The sequence below is a fragment of the Phoenix dactylifera genome, chromosome 1 (genome assembly GCF_051530095.1).
Source record: "Phoenix dactylifera cultivar Ajwa chromosome 1, Ajwa_hap1_PhDact_Kaust_v1.1, whole genome shotgun sequence".
In the NCBI taxonomy this organism is placed as follows: Eukaryota; Viridiplantae; Streptophyta; class Magnoliopsida; order Arecales; family Arecaceae; genus Phoenix; species Phoenix dactylifera.
The window spans coordinates 51,039,183-51,056,081 of NC_143190.1; the positions used below are offsets into that span (position 1 = coordinate 51,039,183).

The 16,899-nt window shown below is 39.2% G+C and overlaps 2 protein-coding genes across 3 annotated transcripts; one reads left to right on the forward strand and one right to left on the reverse strand.

Annotated features, from left to right (window-relative positions):
- Positions 1-2,804: 2,804 nt before the first annotated feature.
- Positions 2,805-6,163, forward strand: LOC149768732 (uncharacterized). Its single transcript, XM_089926376.1, has 4 exons — positions 2,805-2,861; positions 3,043-3,120; positions 3,959-4,025; positions 5,665-6,163. Exons 1-4 carry the CDS (start codon positions 2,805-2,807, stop codon positions 6,021-6,023), a joined length of 561 nt encoding a protein of 186 aa, XP_089782502.1. The 3' UTR covers positions 6,024-6,163.
- A 647-nt stretch (positions 6,164-6,810) lies between these two features.
- Positions 6,811-13,034, reverse strand: LOC103709869 (Sterile alpha motif (SAM) domain-containing protein). 2 transcript variants are annotated; one of them, XM_088705595.2, is made up of 3 exons: positions 12,547-13,034; positions 11,575-11,851; positions 6,811-8,118 (listed from the first exon to the last, which is right to left on the reverse strand). In XM_088705595.2, exon 3 carries the CDS (start codon positions 8,072-8,074, stop codon positions 7,217-7,219), a length of 858 nt encoding a protein of 285 aa, XP_088561721.2. In that variant the 5' UTR covers positions 8,075-8,118; positions 11,575-11,851; positions 12,547-13,034; the 3' UTR covers positions 6,811-7,216. The 2 variants fall into 2 exon arrangements, with proteins under 2 accessions (XP_088561721.2, XP_008793616.3); XM_008795394.6 differs by lacking the exon at positions 11,575-11,851 and having other exon boundaries at positions 12,547-13,032.
- Between the last annotated feature and the right edge of the window lie 3,865 nt (positions 13,035-16,899).

Here is a 16,899-nt window from a genome sequence, read left to right on the forward strand (position 1 = left end):
AATCTAAGATAAAACATCAATTTAAATAAATCCTAATCTTCTAGTCGTTCTTCCATTTTGAAACCCCGATAGGTTAGTTCTCGAAATATGTAAAACAACAAGAAATTGTATAATAAGTTAGACAACCTAGTGAGTAATAAACACCTTAACTAGTCAATTCATATAATAACATAAAATATAAATACAAATTACGATGAATCAATATAATAGCATAATCAATTCCTTTTCAAACACAAATTCATTGAAATCCGTATCTTTCAAATATCCATATACATAATCATAAATCTGATTCGAAACAAATCACATTCATCTCAACAGCCTTTAACTACGACCATACTTATACCCTGTAGCTAGGCCAGAAACAGAACCCCACTTATATCCTACGGAGTGGGCCAGAATACTACAATTATACCCTGTGGTGGGGCCAGAATTGCCAATGCATAACCCTCAATTGGCAGAGTCCAAAACATAGTCAGGCTGAGAGTTCCAAATTTGATGCACATCAAAATTCTTTTGTAACATAATAGATATATCATAATCCGATTTAAATATGCTTGTACGATGCAAAAACAATAAATATATCCGAAAAATATTATTCCAATTCACCTATCTATTTTTCATTCAAATCGTCATCTCGTAAAATTCATAAATCACGTATAAATTCATTAACAATTTATTCGAGCAAAAATAATATTATATAAATGAAGAGTCTAAAGAAGGCAGTTCATTACTTACTTCGAAGGCGACCCACAACAAATCTAATTAATCCCACAAATCCCTTGCAAAACCTAATATCCAAAAATCATACTTTTCTTTTAAAATTCATCACAATATATATATATATATATATATATATATATATATATATATATATATATATATATATATAACTTAAATCTTAACATTCTCTCAGAGCCGATCCTGCAGAAGTGTCCAACACCCCGGGTTCGGATTCGGATTCGGGTTCATACTCGTAAACCACCCTCTTCCCTTTATTTTATTATTATTATTTACTTTTCTTTTCTTTTCTTTTCTTTTTCTTTTCTTCTTCTCCAGAAGCTTCTTCCGGCAAATGTGACAATTACAAAGCAAATATTCCTCCCACACTGGAAGTTCACGAGTTCGACTTCATCTCCTCCCCCCCCCCCCCCCCTCTTTCTTCTTCTTTCTTCTCCCATGAAGGGAGGTCGGCGAGCTCGGGAGAGGCCAAGTCGAGGCTGGCGGCGCCCGCGACGGCCAGCCCTCTTCTTCTTCCTGCGGAGGAGGCATGCGGATGGGAGAAGAAGAAGAATCTGCAATGGTCGGCCCAGTCCCAGGTTCTCACAATATTTGTATTAAGGACTGCACGCACTTGCAGTCTCCGGCATGATTTGACACTAATAAATCTGACCAAAAAGTAATTGACAGACTCCTTACGGACTTGTAAATAGATTGCTTTGAATAAATTTATTTAAGAAGTTTGCAGCTATTAGGCAATCTTTAGAGGAAATTGACTCAAGATCAGCATCGATAAGTAATAGGTAATCTTCTCGGTGACTTACGGATATTTTTCCTAAACCAATTTTTATATAACAACTGCAGTTTAACTAATTCAGGAATTCATACACACTATGGAATCTATTTAGGGAGCTGTAGATATTTTCTATCAGATTATTTATTTGGTAGCTGAAGTCTAGTTGAGTAGCTAGAAGCTTGAGTTCAACTCGATTCAAAATACTCGGACTCGAAACTCGACTCAAAATCATATCAAGCCTTAATATCCAATCTCAAACTTTACATCAAAAATATCTAACTTCGAACTCGACTTAATAAAAAAAAATATTACTCGAGATTGACTAGACTTGAGCTCAAGTTCAAGCCTCAGTCATAATAAAAAAATATAGTTAAAATTTAAATAAAATTTAAAAATATATAAATATTATATTTTAAAATATTAAAATAATAATATATATATTAAAATATATTGAGGTCGGTTCGGCTTTCGGCAGGGTTCGAGGTCAGCTTGGCCTTCGGCAGGGCCTGAGGTCGGTGCGACTCTTAGCGGGGCCGAGGTCTAGCCTGCTTGGCAAGAATTGGGTGGTTTCATTGGAGTAGGACGATCCAGTTTTGCCTTCCATCAAAATTCATAGTTTTTTGCTGTAAATTACTATTTCTAAAATCTCAACCTTTCCATGTTACTCCGAGGAAAGGCTTTCTAATTTTTCCTTTTTCAAATATGAAGATGAGTAGAGGCATAATTGACCCCAAAAGTGTAGCCGCATCTCTCTTCATAATTGCCCCACATTGAACAGACGCATGATTTATGTACTAACAAAACCCTCCATAGAACAATTTGTGTATCAAAATTTTGGTAAAAAATGTTCCGCATTGATTGACCAGCAAGCTAAAGAACATTGCTCCGTAAGCGAATTAAAACAACAAAAGAAGTATTCATTACAAAATTTAGAAGATCAGTAAAATGTCTACAAAGCGTTCACGACCTTTTAAAAATCTGGTCATGCAAATAAATACTAACGAACGATGACAATGTCAACTAATACTTGGAAATTATTCAGTAACTAAAATTTCTCAAGTAGAAGCAGAAGAAACAGCAACCACAACAGCGGCACCTGGCCGGCATCGGTCATTCTTGTGGTTCGTTTGGAACCAAGTCAAAGCTCTACCTTGCTGAGTGATATTTTGGAGCGAGATTTTTGAATCACGCTGGTACAATTCCAATAAACTCGCGTCTCTTTTGACGACATAAATCTGAATATTTTCTGACACTCACGGGTGTATGTTTGGCCCACAGGCCAGCTTGAATGATGGATGCAATGTCTTCGCTAGAACTATGGCAGCTTCGTGATCCCAAATTTCGTTTGGTAAGAAGATTTTTGGACCCCTTGACATACCTGTTGCCGCTTGTAACACCCAACCCCAAAAAAACTAAGCCTGAATCACTTGATCGGCCTAGATAGCAAATTAGCCCGAAACCAACCCAAAAAAAAAAAGGACCAACAAAATAATGATCCTTTAGTTAATCCTCCTCCATACCCTCCTTAGCCAGCGCCAACATCGACATCGCCATCCTCCCCTCTCTTTTTTTCCCTCTCTTTCTTCTTAAGAGAGGCCTTAAGCTCCGTTCGCTCTCTCTCTCTCTCTCTCTCTCTCTCCCCCTCATGATGTTTAGTGGACCCAATAGTGGTCTCTCTCATTTTCTCTCTCCCTTTCATCTGCACATTGTCAACTCAGTGGAAACGAGGTCCTGTACCGCCGTGCCGTGTGTCGACTCGTGGCCCGATCTTACAGCATCATGTAAACTCGAGTATGATTTCGTCATGTGATTTGCCTAGCTAGATTGTCCCAATTAGACCACCCCAAAACTTCAGAGGGCTTTTGCTGGGCTAGTACTGTTCTTCTTCCATCTCTACCTTATATTATTAATTATGAGTCTTAGTTTCATATAGAAATTTCAAATTTCAAGATTTCAAATTTTATTAATTATAACTAAATTTTGATAAAAATATAATTTTTTAAATATTAGGCTTGACAAGGTTTTTAAAATCAGTAGATTGTCCGTTGGTTGTTCGTGCAGGAGAAGTAATGATCCATCTTTTTTTAATATTTTATTTAAATAGTTTTATTTTTGAAATTAGATAAATTAGTCATCGATTTGTGTAATTTTTGGGCTTGTGAAATTGTATTTTTGAATAGAAAGTAAACTTGTAATTTTGAGATTTTTCAAAATTTTATTATTTATTGATTTAATATGAAATATGCATATTCTGACTGGATTATGGCAGATATGTTACTTTATATAAAGAGCTTTAATATGTATCAGATTTGAATTCTTAGCTTGACTATATTTTGAACTCTACCAATTGAGGGTTATATCGGCACTCTGATTATTACTAAGCTCATTGTTCTATTTCTGACCTCTTTATAGGATATAAATATGGTATTCTGACCTACACTGCAGGATATAAATACAGTATTCTGGGCCTTCTCAGGGTATGAGTGTGGTTATGTATCTGTTTCTATCCTAGGTATAAGATATAAGCGTGGTTATAGTTACAGAATACTGTGTCAAATATGATTTGTTTCAAATTGAATTTATATATATGTGTGTGTGTGTGAATATTTAAAAGATATTGGATACATTGGATTTGTGTTTTGGAAAAGAACTAATTATGTTTATGCACTGATTTGGGATAAAATACATATTTAGCTATCATATCTTATCTTATTATATGAATTATCTAGTTAAATATTTATTACTAACTAGGGTATCAAGCTCATTATCTCTTCTTTTCTTTACAGATTCGGATACTTTGTTTCGAACGCGAGTACTGTTTTGGGAGTGAGACTAGAAATGGGATTCGAAAATATCTACATAGTTTAAATTTAGTGTTATTATAATCTTTTCATAGTTTATTATCTAAGATTTAATTGATGTAAGACTCTTAAATTTTATTTGTGAGTTGGATTTATTAACTAATTGAATTATGGCTTTTAGTTATTTAAATTATCTTCGCTACAATGCATCTGATATCATGTTGAAATGTTTTGCATGCTCGTGGGAGTATGTGGCGATCGTCACAATCCCGACTTACGATTTCAGATTGGGAGCATGGCACTGTTAGAATCCGAATCGAGAAGCTGAGATGAGGTCCGTAACTAAGCTCCTAGCTTGAAAGTTAGGCTAGAGAGTTGGTGGAAGCAGTTGGTGACAACGGAACCAATTCTCTTAGCTTGAAAGTTAGGCTAGAGTATGCCTGGTACCGCCTAGCCGACTTGAAAATAGAAATGGAAATTCTCTTACTGGAATTTATCCGACGAAGAATTCTTTGATGTTTAAATCAGTCAAATTCTAGAAAAATGGAGAAAAACTTGAGAGCGGCAAATAGAACATACCTAAAGATTTCCTAGTCGCACCTTTATATAGAATAGGATGTTAATGAGATTGGCCGGACATACAGTAACTACTTCTTAGTAACAGTCTCACGTTACACACATAGATGATAACCGTTGGATGGTGCACTAATGGCCGAATTAGTTGCAGCAACCGCTCCTGAATTAATAAAATTATAGTTATGTCATTAACGCACATTAACCGCCTTAAAATTGGAAACACGTTGCCGTTCTTCGTTGTTCGGCTGGATAAACCCGGCACTCGAAGCAAAAGTTGAGAAAAAATTTACTTCAGCGTTTACCGAGGTCGGAATGACTTCGATGATCTATACCTATATCAACATCAGGTAAAAGTACACCATATCAAAATCATTCAAATACATCATATCAAAACCATTCAAACGCAAGCGGCAGTGGGAGGGGAGCCCATGCCGTGTCCTCGAGGAAAGAGTACGAGCACATGCTCGCCTCTTTGTGCGCCCGAAGAGGAGGAGCAGATGCCCCGATACAGACCTATGGGCCCACCCGTAGAGTCGTTGTACCAAAACGACGTGCCCCCGTCGCCACCAGCTCACCACTTCTGTACGGCTTGTAAAACTCCCAGATGGCTCTTTTTGTCCACATCCACTCCATGATGATGAGTGTGACCCTAATCCACTCGCTCTCCGATACCAAACCCCCCCCCCACTTCTCCCCTCCCCTCTCATCACATCTCATCTCATCTCACCTCACCTCACCTCGGTGTTCATATATTAAACCACACAAGCAGGTGAGCTCCTCTCCTTCACATCTTGAGAGTGGAGGAAGGAGGCTATTACCACATGGAGACCGACTCATCTCCAAAGCGCCCGGCATACTTCTCAGGCTGCATGGCCTCTCCGACGTGGTTCCCGGTGTATCGAAATCCCTCTCGTTTCCACCTCCTCGGTCACGAAGCCGCCGATAGGAGCCGGAACTGGCGAAAGCTCCTCAAGAGATTGTTGAAGGAAGGGAGGAGCATATGCGGCTCCAAACCCCTTACATTTGGTTATGATGCAGTCAGTTACTCTAAGAACTTCGATGATGGTTGCTGGAATGAGAGAGCTGGTCAGTGTTTCAAGGATGCCGGTGGGTGGCGACCGCGAACTTGTTAGAACCTTTAATAAATGCTTGTGTTCTTCTTTGAAGGTTTGTATGGTCTTTGGATGATGTTGGTGTTGCCTTTTATCCATAAGAACCTAGTTTCTCGTGTGCTTGTATATATTAGTTCGTAGTGTTGGTGCTCTTAGTGTCACGAATCTTGCCCTCCTCCTCCTCCTCCTCTCTCTCTGTTTTTTCCGCTCCTTTTTTCGCTTTTTTATTTTTATTTTTTTTTGTTGTGGAATATGGATTTGGTTTTAGGAACTGGGGAGGCAAAGTAGTTGTCAGGGAAAGGGAAGGTAGATGGTTTGGCCACCAAACGAAGAGGGGAGGGTAGATGCGTTCTAGTTCTCTGACAGTGCACGATGGGGCAGGCATTATCTTGTTGCTTGCATGTATGGCGATGGCTTTAAAAACCAGCTGATTTAGGAAGCATGTTATGCATAGTTTTGAATAGAAAAACAAGAGCAAATGTAAACCATCTGTAAACAAACAAGAAAACAATGCTAGGACTGACTCAAATAAAAATCTGTTAAGAATTTAGGAGATTTGTCCAAAGGACCATGATTGGATCGATTGTCGGTGAAGCAACTCAATGACAAAACAGTGCAGCGACTAAAGCAATCCAAAGAGGATTCAATCAATCTGAGGAGCCAATGTACTACGACATGCTACATACTTTTTGAATTGCAATTTCATGATCACTTAACAAGTTTGAGTAGTTAATACGGAATACAATTGCATTGCCCATTATCTAACACCGTGTAGTACGGCAAAACATCAGTTAAAAGAGCATTTCAGTTTATCTAATTCATAAAAAATGTACAGAACCGTATCTATTATCAAGCATTAAAATTGTGATATACAAGAGCCTGTCAAGTTTTCTGATTTATTAGTGAAGCATCTGAAAAGAGACATTTAATAACATTAAACCAAAGTTGTTAAACATTTTACCCTAAAGTTCTGTCTGATCCGGTGGCTCAAGCGCCCACGTGAGGATCAATCTGTCGTACTTTATGCTGCTTTTTAAGAAACTGATGTACTGAAGATAATAGGCTGAAACTGGAGTGACTGATGTCGTTAAGCTCGGGCCAAATACGTTGATGTTGGAACCCCAAATTATGAAGCTTTATTTTTAAACAATGCCGAAAACAACTTGAAAAGAGATGGTGAATTGGTGACCGTTTACTTTTATAATCCAGGTGTATCATGGCAAGGCCTTGAAATAGTAGGGGTGGCAGAGACTGTCAAGAGCATGAATCAGCTTCCTTCTTGGTCCAACTGCATCGGCTCCCATGTCTTTGAGCTTGCTCATTGTGAGATTGACCAACTGATAGACGCCTAGCTTTTCCCTCTCAAAAATTCGTATGAATCGATCAAGATCCTGAGACAGCAGCCAGTTTCTCAGCCCGCCAAATCCTTTGAGCTCCCTCTCAAGGTTCAATGCTCGCATTCGCTGATTCACAACATTTAATGCACCAACTGGCAGCCTAGGGGCACCTCCAATTGTTCTCGAGCGTCTAATTATTCTTGTTTTATTGGGGACTGCAACATTTCCATCACCAGGAACACGAACAAACGACAGCTGCTGCAACAATGGCTTTCCAGAAATGTGATCAGAACCATTAACGAGTGTTGGATTTTCAAGTGGAGCAACAAGGTTGTGAACAGATTTTCGAGGTTTCATTCTGACACAAGCACTCTGTATTCTCTTCTCACAAGGGGTTACAGCAGCTTCCCTGGGCTGATCATCAACTGAAACTTTGTTCTCATAACGGATGACAGCATGTTCCTTGAGCCCATCTTTGCACTGCTTCTGACGCCTTTTCTTTTGAATATTTGAGCTTCTCCTAACATTTCTCCTTGACTTTGTTTGGGTGCAGTTATTCTCAGGAATTTCAGGTTGAGGCTGTTCAGGTGATGGAGGAGGAACCAGAATGGTGATTCTTTGTTTTTTAACTATCACCCACTCATCATCTTCTTCCAGTGGACCATGGTCAATCATGGAGTAAGATGTGTCAACCGAGGCAGCAGCAAAGATGGAATCATTCTTTTCAGCTAACATGGCTTTGCCTTTTCCGCGTGAAACCTACCAGGCAAGTTGGAATCCTGAAAAATTGAAGTGGCAAGACCACCAAGAACATTTTAGTAATGGAACACTTCAAATAATTTTATTGGAGTAACCAAAAATTAAAGTGTGCATTATGAAATGGCAGACCGTTGCATGAGATTTCTCTCTTTTTTCATTATTGTGGATATCTTAAATGCAAGATGTTATAACTACAAGTAACAAATTATGGCTCGAATTGGGAAAATAGGAGTATATTTCAGTTTATAATAGCCAACCAAAAAGACATAAATCGCTAATTATGAGATAAAAAGGAATTTTAGAAGGTTATGCATGTCATTGAATATGAGCTTGCTATATGTGCATCAAATCTTTTAAAATTTGTACTGAGAGAATGATCATGCTAAATGTTTCAAGAATTGAATAGTATCCATAAAAACAAGTGGGAAGTAACAATGCATCTAGCAACAAAAACCAGTCAGATCAAACAATTCGATTGGCATGTCCAAGATCAAGAACTTTCCCTTGCAACTGATGCATGTTGAAATAAAAGTCACTCATAGCACATAGAAAATTTAACATAGTTTATATTAGAATAATAGTTAGCATCAGTTAAAATGGGAATGAATGTCATGAAAGCATGCATCAAATTGCATTTTGATCTAAATTGGATAATCTTCTTTCACCATCCAGCAGTACTTCTGCAGCTGCTCACAATACATTAGCAAGAACTCTATGTTCTGTCAAAATATTCCAACTAGGATTGTAGAACGAATCTAGTAGCTGCCTCCAATTGTTTGCTTATCTGAAAATATAGATGCTAACAGAACCTTTCTCACAGCTCTTTTGAAGCATAATATTTCAGTCATCGGTAACATGATGCCACAGGACTGTACTATTATAGCAGACTCTTTAGAACTCCATCCTCCTTTTGACTCCACCATAAAAATAATTACTAAGCTGCAATGCAGCTCTCCACAACTGCTCAAGGCATATCACAAGACTTGATATTTTCTCTATTTTGTTCCCTCATGGCCACATGCATGAACGTGCCTGGCCACTAGTTATTAATATATGAGGACATCTTTAAAGGCCCTGTCTTTTCTTGGAAAACTTATGACACTTCTTCAAATGGTTAGTGCTAAGTAGCAAATCTTGTTCTAATTCTTAAATAGGAGTACCTTTTACATTCCTTCCATAAAAATGGGGAAGCTACCTTCCTCATATCTTACAATTACAATTATATTTCGGCGAACATTTTCACATGTCCATTGATGTGATGGTGATCGGAATCTATGGTTGAAACTTGGAAGCATGGGGGAGTTTGGAGACTCCAACACAAAGAAATTCTTCTCCACATGTTTAAGCTTTAGTGCTTTACGCACAACATGCATACTCTTCTAGTGCTTTGTTCACACCCTTGTTGTCATGAGTTTTGCATGTAACAGCTATTTGTTAGAAACACTACCTGTGTAAGTCTTAGGCTCTACGAGTGGCACAGGTAGGCACCCTTGCATTTGGTATGATAAAGACAAGTGTCAAGCATGTGACCAGGACACCTCTCATGTTTCCCTAATTAATTAACCAGCATACTTAGAGGCCCCTGCTCTATATATCTCGCTCTCATAATTTGAAGTTCATAAGACTTATTTAAATTAGTTTTCAAGTGAACATTACATGGTTTTAAAACACAAATTCTTCATTAGGTCTTGTTAAGTGAACAAAGCTAATTTACTCAAATGAAATATTCCTCAATATATAGTATCAGGAGAAGGCAAAAATCACATAAGGGCCATATCCCCATCAATACTAATATTCATCTTAACAATCAGAATTAGCATGGCAACCTAGGATAATGGGCTTTCTTTCCTTCTTCCTACCAATTCTACAGCTGCAAACAAGCCCAATCGTACCATGCATCTCCATTACATGTTTGTGCAACTCTGCTTGGCAGGCCTAGACATCAGAGCTTGTCTGAGAGGTGAGAACACTTCTGTATAATGTTCAACGGGGATGGGACTTTTAAAGGTACTAATATCCATGTGCAATGCACTATCATAGTTTCTCTTCCCTTCAATTACTGACCAGAAGAATTCCCAAGTATTGTCTATTGAATAACAAAGATATTATGTATCGCAATCAAGAAAATGTGCATCTAATCTTATTTTATCCATTTAACTGCATTTGATGCTAGTAATCTATAGCCAATCTCTTCAGAAAACTAGCACAGACTTTTTGTAGATCCAGATCTACATAGAAGTCGATTTGAGCAAGCTCGATCAAAAACATGGAATCATTCTAGACTCTAGAGCCAGGCCCAAAAAGTAGCCTGATGGCACAAAGTGGAGTACAAGGAGCTTCAAGAGGTTGTTTAGTAAACATCCTAGGAAATACACAAGGACTGGCCCAACTTATTTGAATAGTTTAGATTATCAACTTAATCTAATTTATCATGATTACCCAATGCCATTATCATCAAGATAGCCTCTATTTGATCCTGAAAAGGGGCTCGGTTATCAACAGCTGGCTTCAACATGATATCATATCCAATGCTGAGTTGCATAGTTCATTATCGAACTCAACACTACTGGACAGACTAAAATGACCACATGAAGATATTCCCACCAAATGCTTTTTGTTATGTTTTTATGTCCTTAACTAGTTGTCTTCTCAGCTAATTGATTCCCATTTCACATTTTGGGCATCTTTGAAACTGCTTTTAACAATTTTAGGAGGTTATCCCTCTCTCCTGAACATACAGCCAAGACCTCCACCATTAGAAGTCCCTCAGAATCAAGATAACAGCACTAAAATCACTTCTCCATTCATAAATATGACATTCTTTCTAAAGAAAGTTGAGGATGCCCTTGCCAACACCAGGAACATAGACAGGTAGGGGAAGGCAGGGACCATGGTCTCCCCACGCCTACCAGAACTCCTTCACATATAATCTTATCACAACACTTTCATATTTCTCCCTTAACAAGCAGGGCCCCTCCTAAACATTTCCTTCTTAAGTGTGGTCCCTGCTTAAACATCTATCTGGGCAACTTAGATCCACATGAATCCCCTCCATGTACATAAGATCAAACTTTTCAATGAGTGATAATAAACATAGTCACAAGTTAAGTATTTGTAAATAATTTGTTGAAGGGAACTCAATATTAGGGAGTAATCATGTGTTTTCAAAAAATTTGAGAAAAACAAGGAAAATTAAAATTAACAAAAATAAACATAATAGAAAAATTGTCAAGACTACGGATATTTGCAATCATTTTCACCATGGCCAACTATGCTTACATTAAAACATCCAATTGAGAATCATCCCATAGAGTAAGTGAAAAAGATAATAAATCATCAATATGCTTACATTAAAACATCCAATTGAGAATCATCCCATAGAGTAAGTGAAAAAGAAAATAAATCATCAAATATAGTTCCAAATAAAAATCATCTACAACAAATGCAAGATAACTTGCATAAACAATAGCAAGAACCTTAGTCACCAAAACCAGGAGCAGATGTGGGTGTGGGCTGCTGGTCCACAAGGCAGGTATTCTGAAAACACTTAGCACCTGTTTGGCAAATCCTGCTGGGATTAGGACCTGTGGCCTCCCTGCACTCTCCCTTCCCCTCTCATGCTCTCTCCCTTCCTTCCCCTTCTCCAGCCTATGCGGTCAGATTGTGCCAGATCCAGCAGGATTTACCAAACAGACCCTTAAGGAAGTGATCAGGAACAGGTTGCAGGTTTGAGTTTCCATGTATTTAACAAATCTGGGACATTACACAAGGCAGAGGTTTCCAACTATTAATGGAACAAAACTCATAACATCACTGTTAAGTAATGATATGTTAAAAGATGGAGCATAACTTTATAACACATAGACTCCACAGATTGATGACAAACCATAGAAGCAAAACAATAGATTATAAACAGTCACGAAGAAGAAATTGAACATGAGACGTTAAAACTTGAGTTTTTTGTGAACACCACAAAGCCACTACCATCAATACTCATATAAGATGGATCCCTCCTTTATGGCATGTTAAATGGGAGATGACAAAATAGTGATTCACCAAAGCCTAAACAAAATAATGGAAAAACAGGATTACCCTAGGTTGAATGATCGCAAAAACTCCAGGAATTGTTCCTTATATAATGTGAGGTAGGTACATTGGAAAAAATATAAAATGACATGAAGATAACATGATTCTTCTTCTCAGTAATTATTTACGAAAAATGAAATATATTATGTGCACAATGCTAACTATTAGACCATAAGGGAAGATTAGTACTAACGAAGTGCTCCTTTTTATTCTTACATCAAATAGGGTTTTGACCAGCTAATTAAGGGATGAATTTTAGAATAGAAGATTTAGGGCTTATAAAAAGAATGAGGACTATAAAACAAAAGAGAACGATTGCCAATGATGATCCAATCTAAGAAGGGATTCGCAATTTGGCTTACCGGCTCTTCAGATTCGCCTCGGAAAACGAGGCCGGCGACGACGCGGCAGAATTTTCGACGGAGGTCGCAACTCGGGAGATCGATAAGCGGCGGCGTTCTCGGCGGTGGCGACGAGCGGAGGGCTCGTCGGCGGGGAGAGGCTTCCAGGTACAAGGCCACGCCCGACGGGCTTAATACCGTAATCAACGCTCCCGCGGAGAGGCCGCAGATGCGCGGCAGCCAGCGGAGAGACGGAGGAGAAATTGGGAAGAAGTCGGCGAAGGGTTTCTTCCTCAATTTGGGCCTTTGGACAAAGGAAGCCGTTGAGCTCACTTTTTAAAAAGCCTAGAATACTCGCGAATAAAACACAAATATCCCCTTAAAACCCCGAGCTATTCGTATATTTTTTAGAAATTCGGCTGACATAGCGAGGAACCATTTTTCTTTTTAAGTTGGGATTTTAATTGTTTATAAAGAAACGGTAGAACCGACCACCAAGCCAGCCCCACCAACCAGAAACCATGACCGGCCTGATTGCCCGTGTGAACAAAACAACGTGATCCCCGATAGGGCTGTTAATGAGCCGAGCTGCTCGGGCTTGACTTGGGCTCGGCTTGATAAAAGCTCGGCTCGGGCTCGGCTCGTTAGTCAAACAAGCCCGAGCCCGAGCCCAATATGAGGCTCGTTTACACCCGAGCCTAAGCCCGAGCTCGAGGCCGAGCAGCTCACGGCTCAAACGAGCTCTAGTCTCCCACTGAAAAATCTTATTTCAGCACCATAATTCATAAAAATCTGACCACATAGAGAAAAATAGCTTGTTATCGAGCCCGAGCCCGAGCTCGAGCCCGATTACGAGCCCGAGCTCGGACTCGTTGTGGAGCTCGTAATTGAAACGAGCTTTACGAGCTCAAGCCCGAGCCTTTGTTTTGCCAAGCAAGCCCGAGCTCGAGCCCAATGTAGAGCTCGTTACCGAGCCCGGGCCCGAGCTTCTGTGAAACGAGCCGAGCCGAGCTCTCCCAGGCTCGGGCTCGGCTCGGCTCGTTAACAGCTCTAGTCCCCGACCCTGTGATATATAACGGGATCAGAGCCATTTTTATTTCCAAATAAGTTGGGATTTAATTATTTATAAGATGGGGCAGGGTTGTATCTTTCGGACGGGAAAATGATTCACATTCCTTCACATGAATTCATTATTAGACCATTGTAGATGATTTAGAGTGCTTTGAGATTTATGCAAAATATTATTTTATCGGTAAAAAATTAATTACTCTTTTGTGGAAAAGACAATCGGAATCTTTGCAAGCCAAGAGACCAGAAGCCACGGCCGCCTTAATTACACATATGAACATAACAATGAGCTAGACAACCAGTGATATATGATGGGCTTCGATCTTCTGCAGTGCTTTTTCTATATTCGTAGTTATATTCCTCTAACGTGTCAAGTTACAGATTAGAGGTCTCTTAGCAAGGGCTCATATAATGGCATTGTAAGTGACCTAACAAACTCATGCGACAATCTATCATTCGGTTACCTCCTCGGCCTTCTCCAAGTCAGGCTCCTCTTGGCCAACACCATCTACTCCTCCGCCAACTTCTTGGCTTCTCCTTCCACTCTCCATCTTCCTCGCAGATAAACATTGCCCATGCGATCCTTCATCTCCAGCTATCTTGTGCCTAAGTCCTCTAGTTTAATTAAATGCTTAGGCTCAAACTATTAATATTTATATCCTATGTCACGATTGCATATGATGAAAGACTAATAGATTTTTTTTTTGTTTGTTCTTTTCAATACAATACAAGAAAGGCTAATGGCTGATATCAAATGATTGAAGGATTCAGATGGTAAGCTTGATGAATGTTGTCCACCTAGTCGAAAACTTCAAAATCATTCCGTTTAAACTCTTTAAACTTTTCGGGAGGCTCATGAGAGCCTGACAAATCTTATACAGAGTAAAATAAAAAGAAGGGAAGTAGAAACAAAACCATCAGACTTCCCGAGGTCTGGCCCGACACCGCCCTCCGCATCCTCATGTCCCAGCGAACTGTGACATCTCCCTCGGAAGTTGCCATCATTAGCAACGACTTGAAATCATTCTCGTGCACTCAGCATCACTTCTATCACGAATCATCCGAGTATTCCATTCGACATCTTAATTGTTCTATGGGGTCCAGCCTCGTGTGCGCCTCCTCTTTGTTTATTTGATCACGCCTCTCCTTTCGTACGGTGAGTGGGAGAGAGATGTGATGGGCATAAGATTCGATCTATTCTTAGCTTAAGATCTTATTCCTGGCGCACGACATGATCGTTGGATAAGGATAAAGCAGCTTACAATCTGATTTATAATCTTCTGTTGCACAGTGGATTGTTCTTGTTGCCCTGTCGTTTTTCCATGTAGAGGGTTTTCCACCTAAAAGTTGTTTCTCTTTTGCCGCTTTTATCCTTTTTTATGGTTTGACAATCACATAGATACACTCATTAAAGCATCATCCTGGTACAATAGTTTGTAAAAGTTTCAAGTCAACGATGCGCTAGTATTATGTCTGAACCTTTATTTTATTCGAAGGATTGTTTCGCCGTGTTTCTGCGATATCCAGTGGAGGCAGGTGTTTCGTGGCATAACAAATTGTATTAGAGAGCTGGTTTGGGATCCAAGTTCATGTGTGATCATGGAGGGAATCACCAGCATGACGAATGTATGGGAGAAGTGATTGGTTCCAAAGGCCAAGACAGAAGATCTGCTTTACTGCAAGGATTTGTATGCCTCTATTGAGAGAGACGTTGCCAAACCAAAAGAGTTGTCAGATTTGGAGCGCAAGAAATTGGATTGAAAGTTGCCGAGCATATTCAGCAACAATTAAAGGATTTTTTGCATGGATACCCTTCTAAATATCGAATTTTACGTGAATACTCTTCAAAATTGATATTTGCATATATACCCTCGTAAAACTCTGTTATTGTACAAATACCCTTAATATAACGATTGTTCTAACGGTATTTTATATTAATTAAGAATAAAGTAAAAATTAAAAATGATATTATTATTCTTACTCCCCCCCCCCCCCTCGTGCCTAGCTTCAGCGCCCTCCCCCCCCCCCCGGCTTCCCCTGCCCCCCACGTATCGGGATCCCAATTGCGGGCGTTCGCCCTATTCTTGTGCCAGAAGAAGAGGAAGACAGGAGCTCCACACAGCTGTGCTCTGCTTAAGAATCTCTTGGGCCCAGAGAAGAGAGAGAGAGAGAGAGAGGACTGCTGGTTTGAGTTGGAAAGAAGGTGGCTTGTCTAAGAAACAGAAATGATGCTAAGTAGGTAGCTTTAACAGCACTGAGTTGGTGGTAATGGAAACAGAAAAAGAGAAACAAAATCAGGATAAAGGCTGCACAAAGCCACCTAAAATCCAACAAAAGCTCAGAGAGATGAGTTTGCTTTGTGATAACAAGCAAGAGAGCCTCTTCTTTTTTTGTGTGTGTGGGTGGCGGTACCATTGGTCGTTTTTAAGTGAATTTATGGCGGGTTTTCAAGGCAGACAGGAAGGAGATATGGGTTTCTTAGGAGCTTGGTAGCTTGCTCCCATGGCCTTATCATTCTCTAGAAGGGATGGGAAATGCCAACCAATGAGGAGGAAAAGCCCTTGGGGGAGTAGGGTTCAAGTGTGGGAGGATAGCAACAAGCATAGGTTCACAGAATCCAAAGGAACCGATTCTCTCTCGATCTATTACACCGTTGATACCTATGGTGTCTCGGTAGCTGACTTTTTTTTTTTTTTTCCTTCTGTTTTTTGATTTTTGTTTCTTTCAACTTTTGAAGGCAGAAAGTGAGGGAACACTCAACTAAATATGGGTCATGTGCCAGATTTCTGCAATGGAATTGGATTTTGGAAGTCGGACTCAGTTAGTAGGTCATGGGTCACGGAGGTCAATTGCAAGTCTTTCAAGTCATGGGTCGCCCAGCACCTCATAATTATGATATGACTAATTAGATTTGCCTAAATTCTTATCCAAAAATATGGTAAAGTTTCTATTTACTTGTATACCTTTATAAAAATTTCTATTTGCACGCCTATCCATTAAGAATATTTTAGACATTTTAATTTAAAACTGTTAATTTTTTAACGATGTTAGATGGCATGGGTACATATGCAAAAATAAGAATAAAAAAAGGTAGAATAGCAAAATAAATATTTTATGAAGGTATATATGCAAATATCAATTTTGAAAGAATATTCATGCAAAATTCTATATTTAGAAGGGTATCATCCATGCAAAAAACCCATAATCAAATGATTATGTTTCATCATGCATCGGCACAGTTCAGCACATGCTTTATGGAAGCAGCAAGACTGGGCTGCATGAGAGGAAGACAACTGGAAACGAGGA

What these genes read in the sequence shown, in the direction of transcription:
- LOC103709869 (XM_088705595.2), bottom strand. Translation starts at nt 8,074, where the DNA reads ATGTTAGCTGAAAAGAATGATTCCATCTTTGCTGCTGCCTCGGTTGAC.
- LOC149768732 (XM_089926376.1), top strand. Translation starts at nt 2,805, where the DNA reads ATGGATGCAATGTCTTCGCTAGAACTATGGCAGCTTCGTGATCCCAAA. An exon ending in GTGATCCCAAATTTCGTTTG is followed by an intron (nt 2,862 to 3,042) that starts GTAAGAAGATTT and finishes TACCCTCCTTAG; the next exon opens with CCAGCGCCAACATCGACATC. An exon ending in TAAGAGAGGCCTTAAGCTCC is followed by an intron (nt 3,121 to 3,958) that starts GTTCGCTCTCTC and finishes CCTACACTGCAG; the next exon opens with GATATAAATACAGTATTCTG.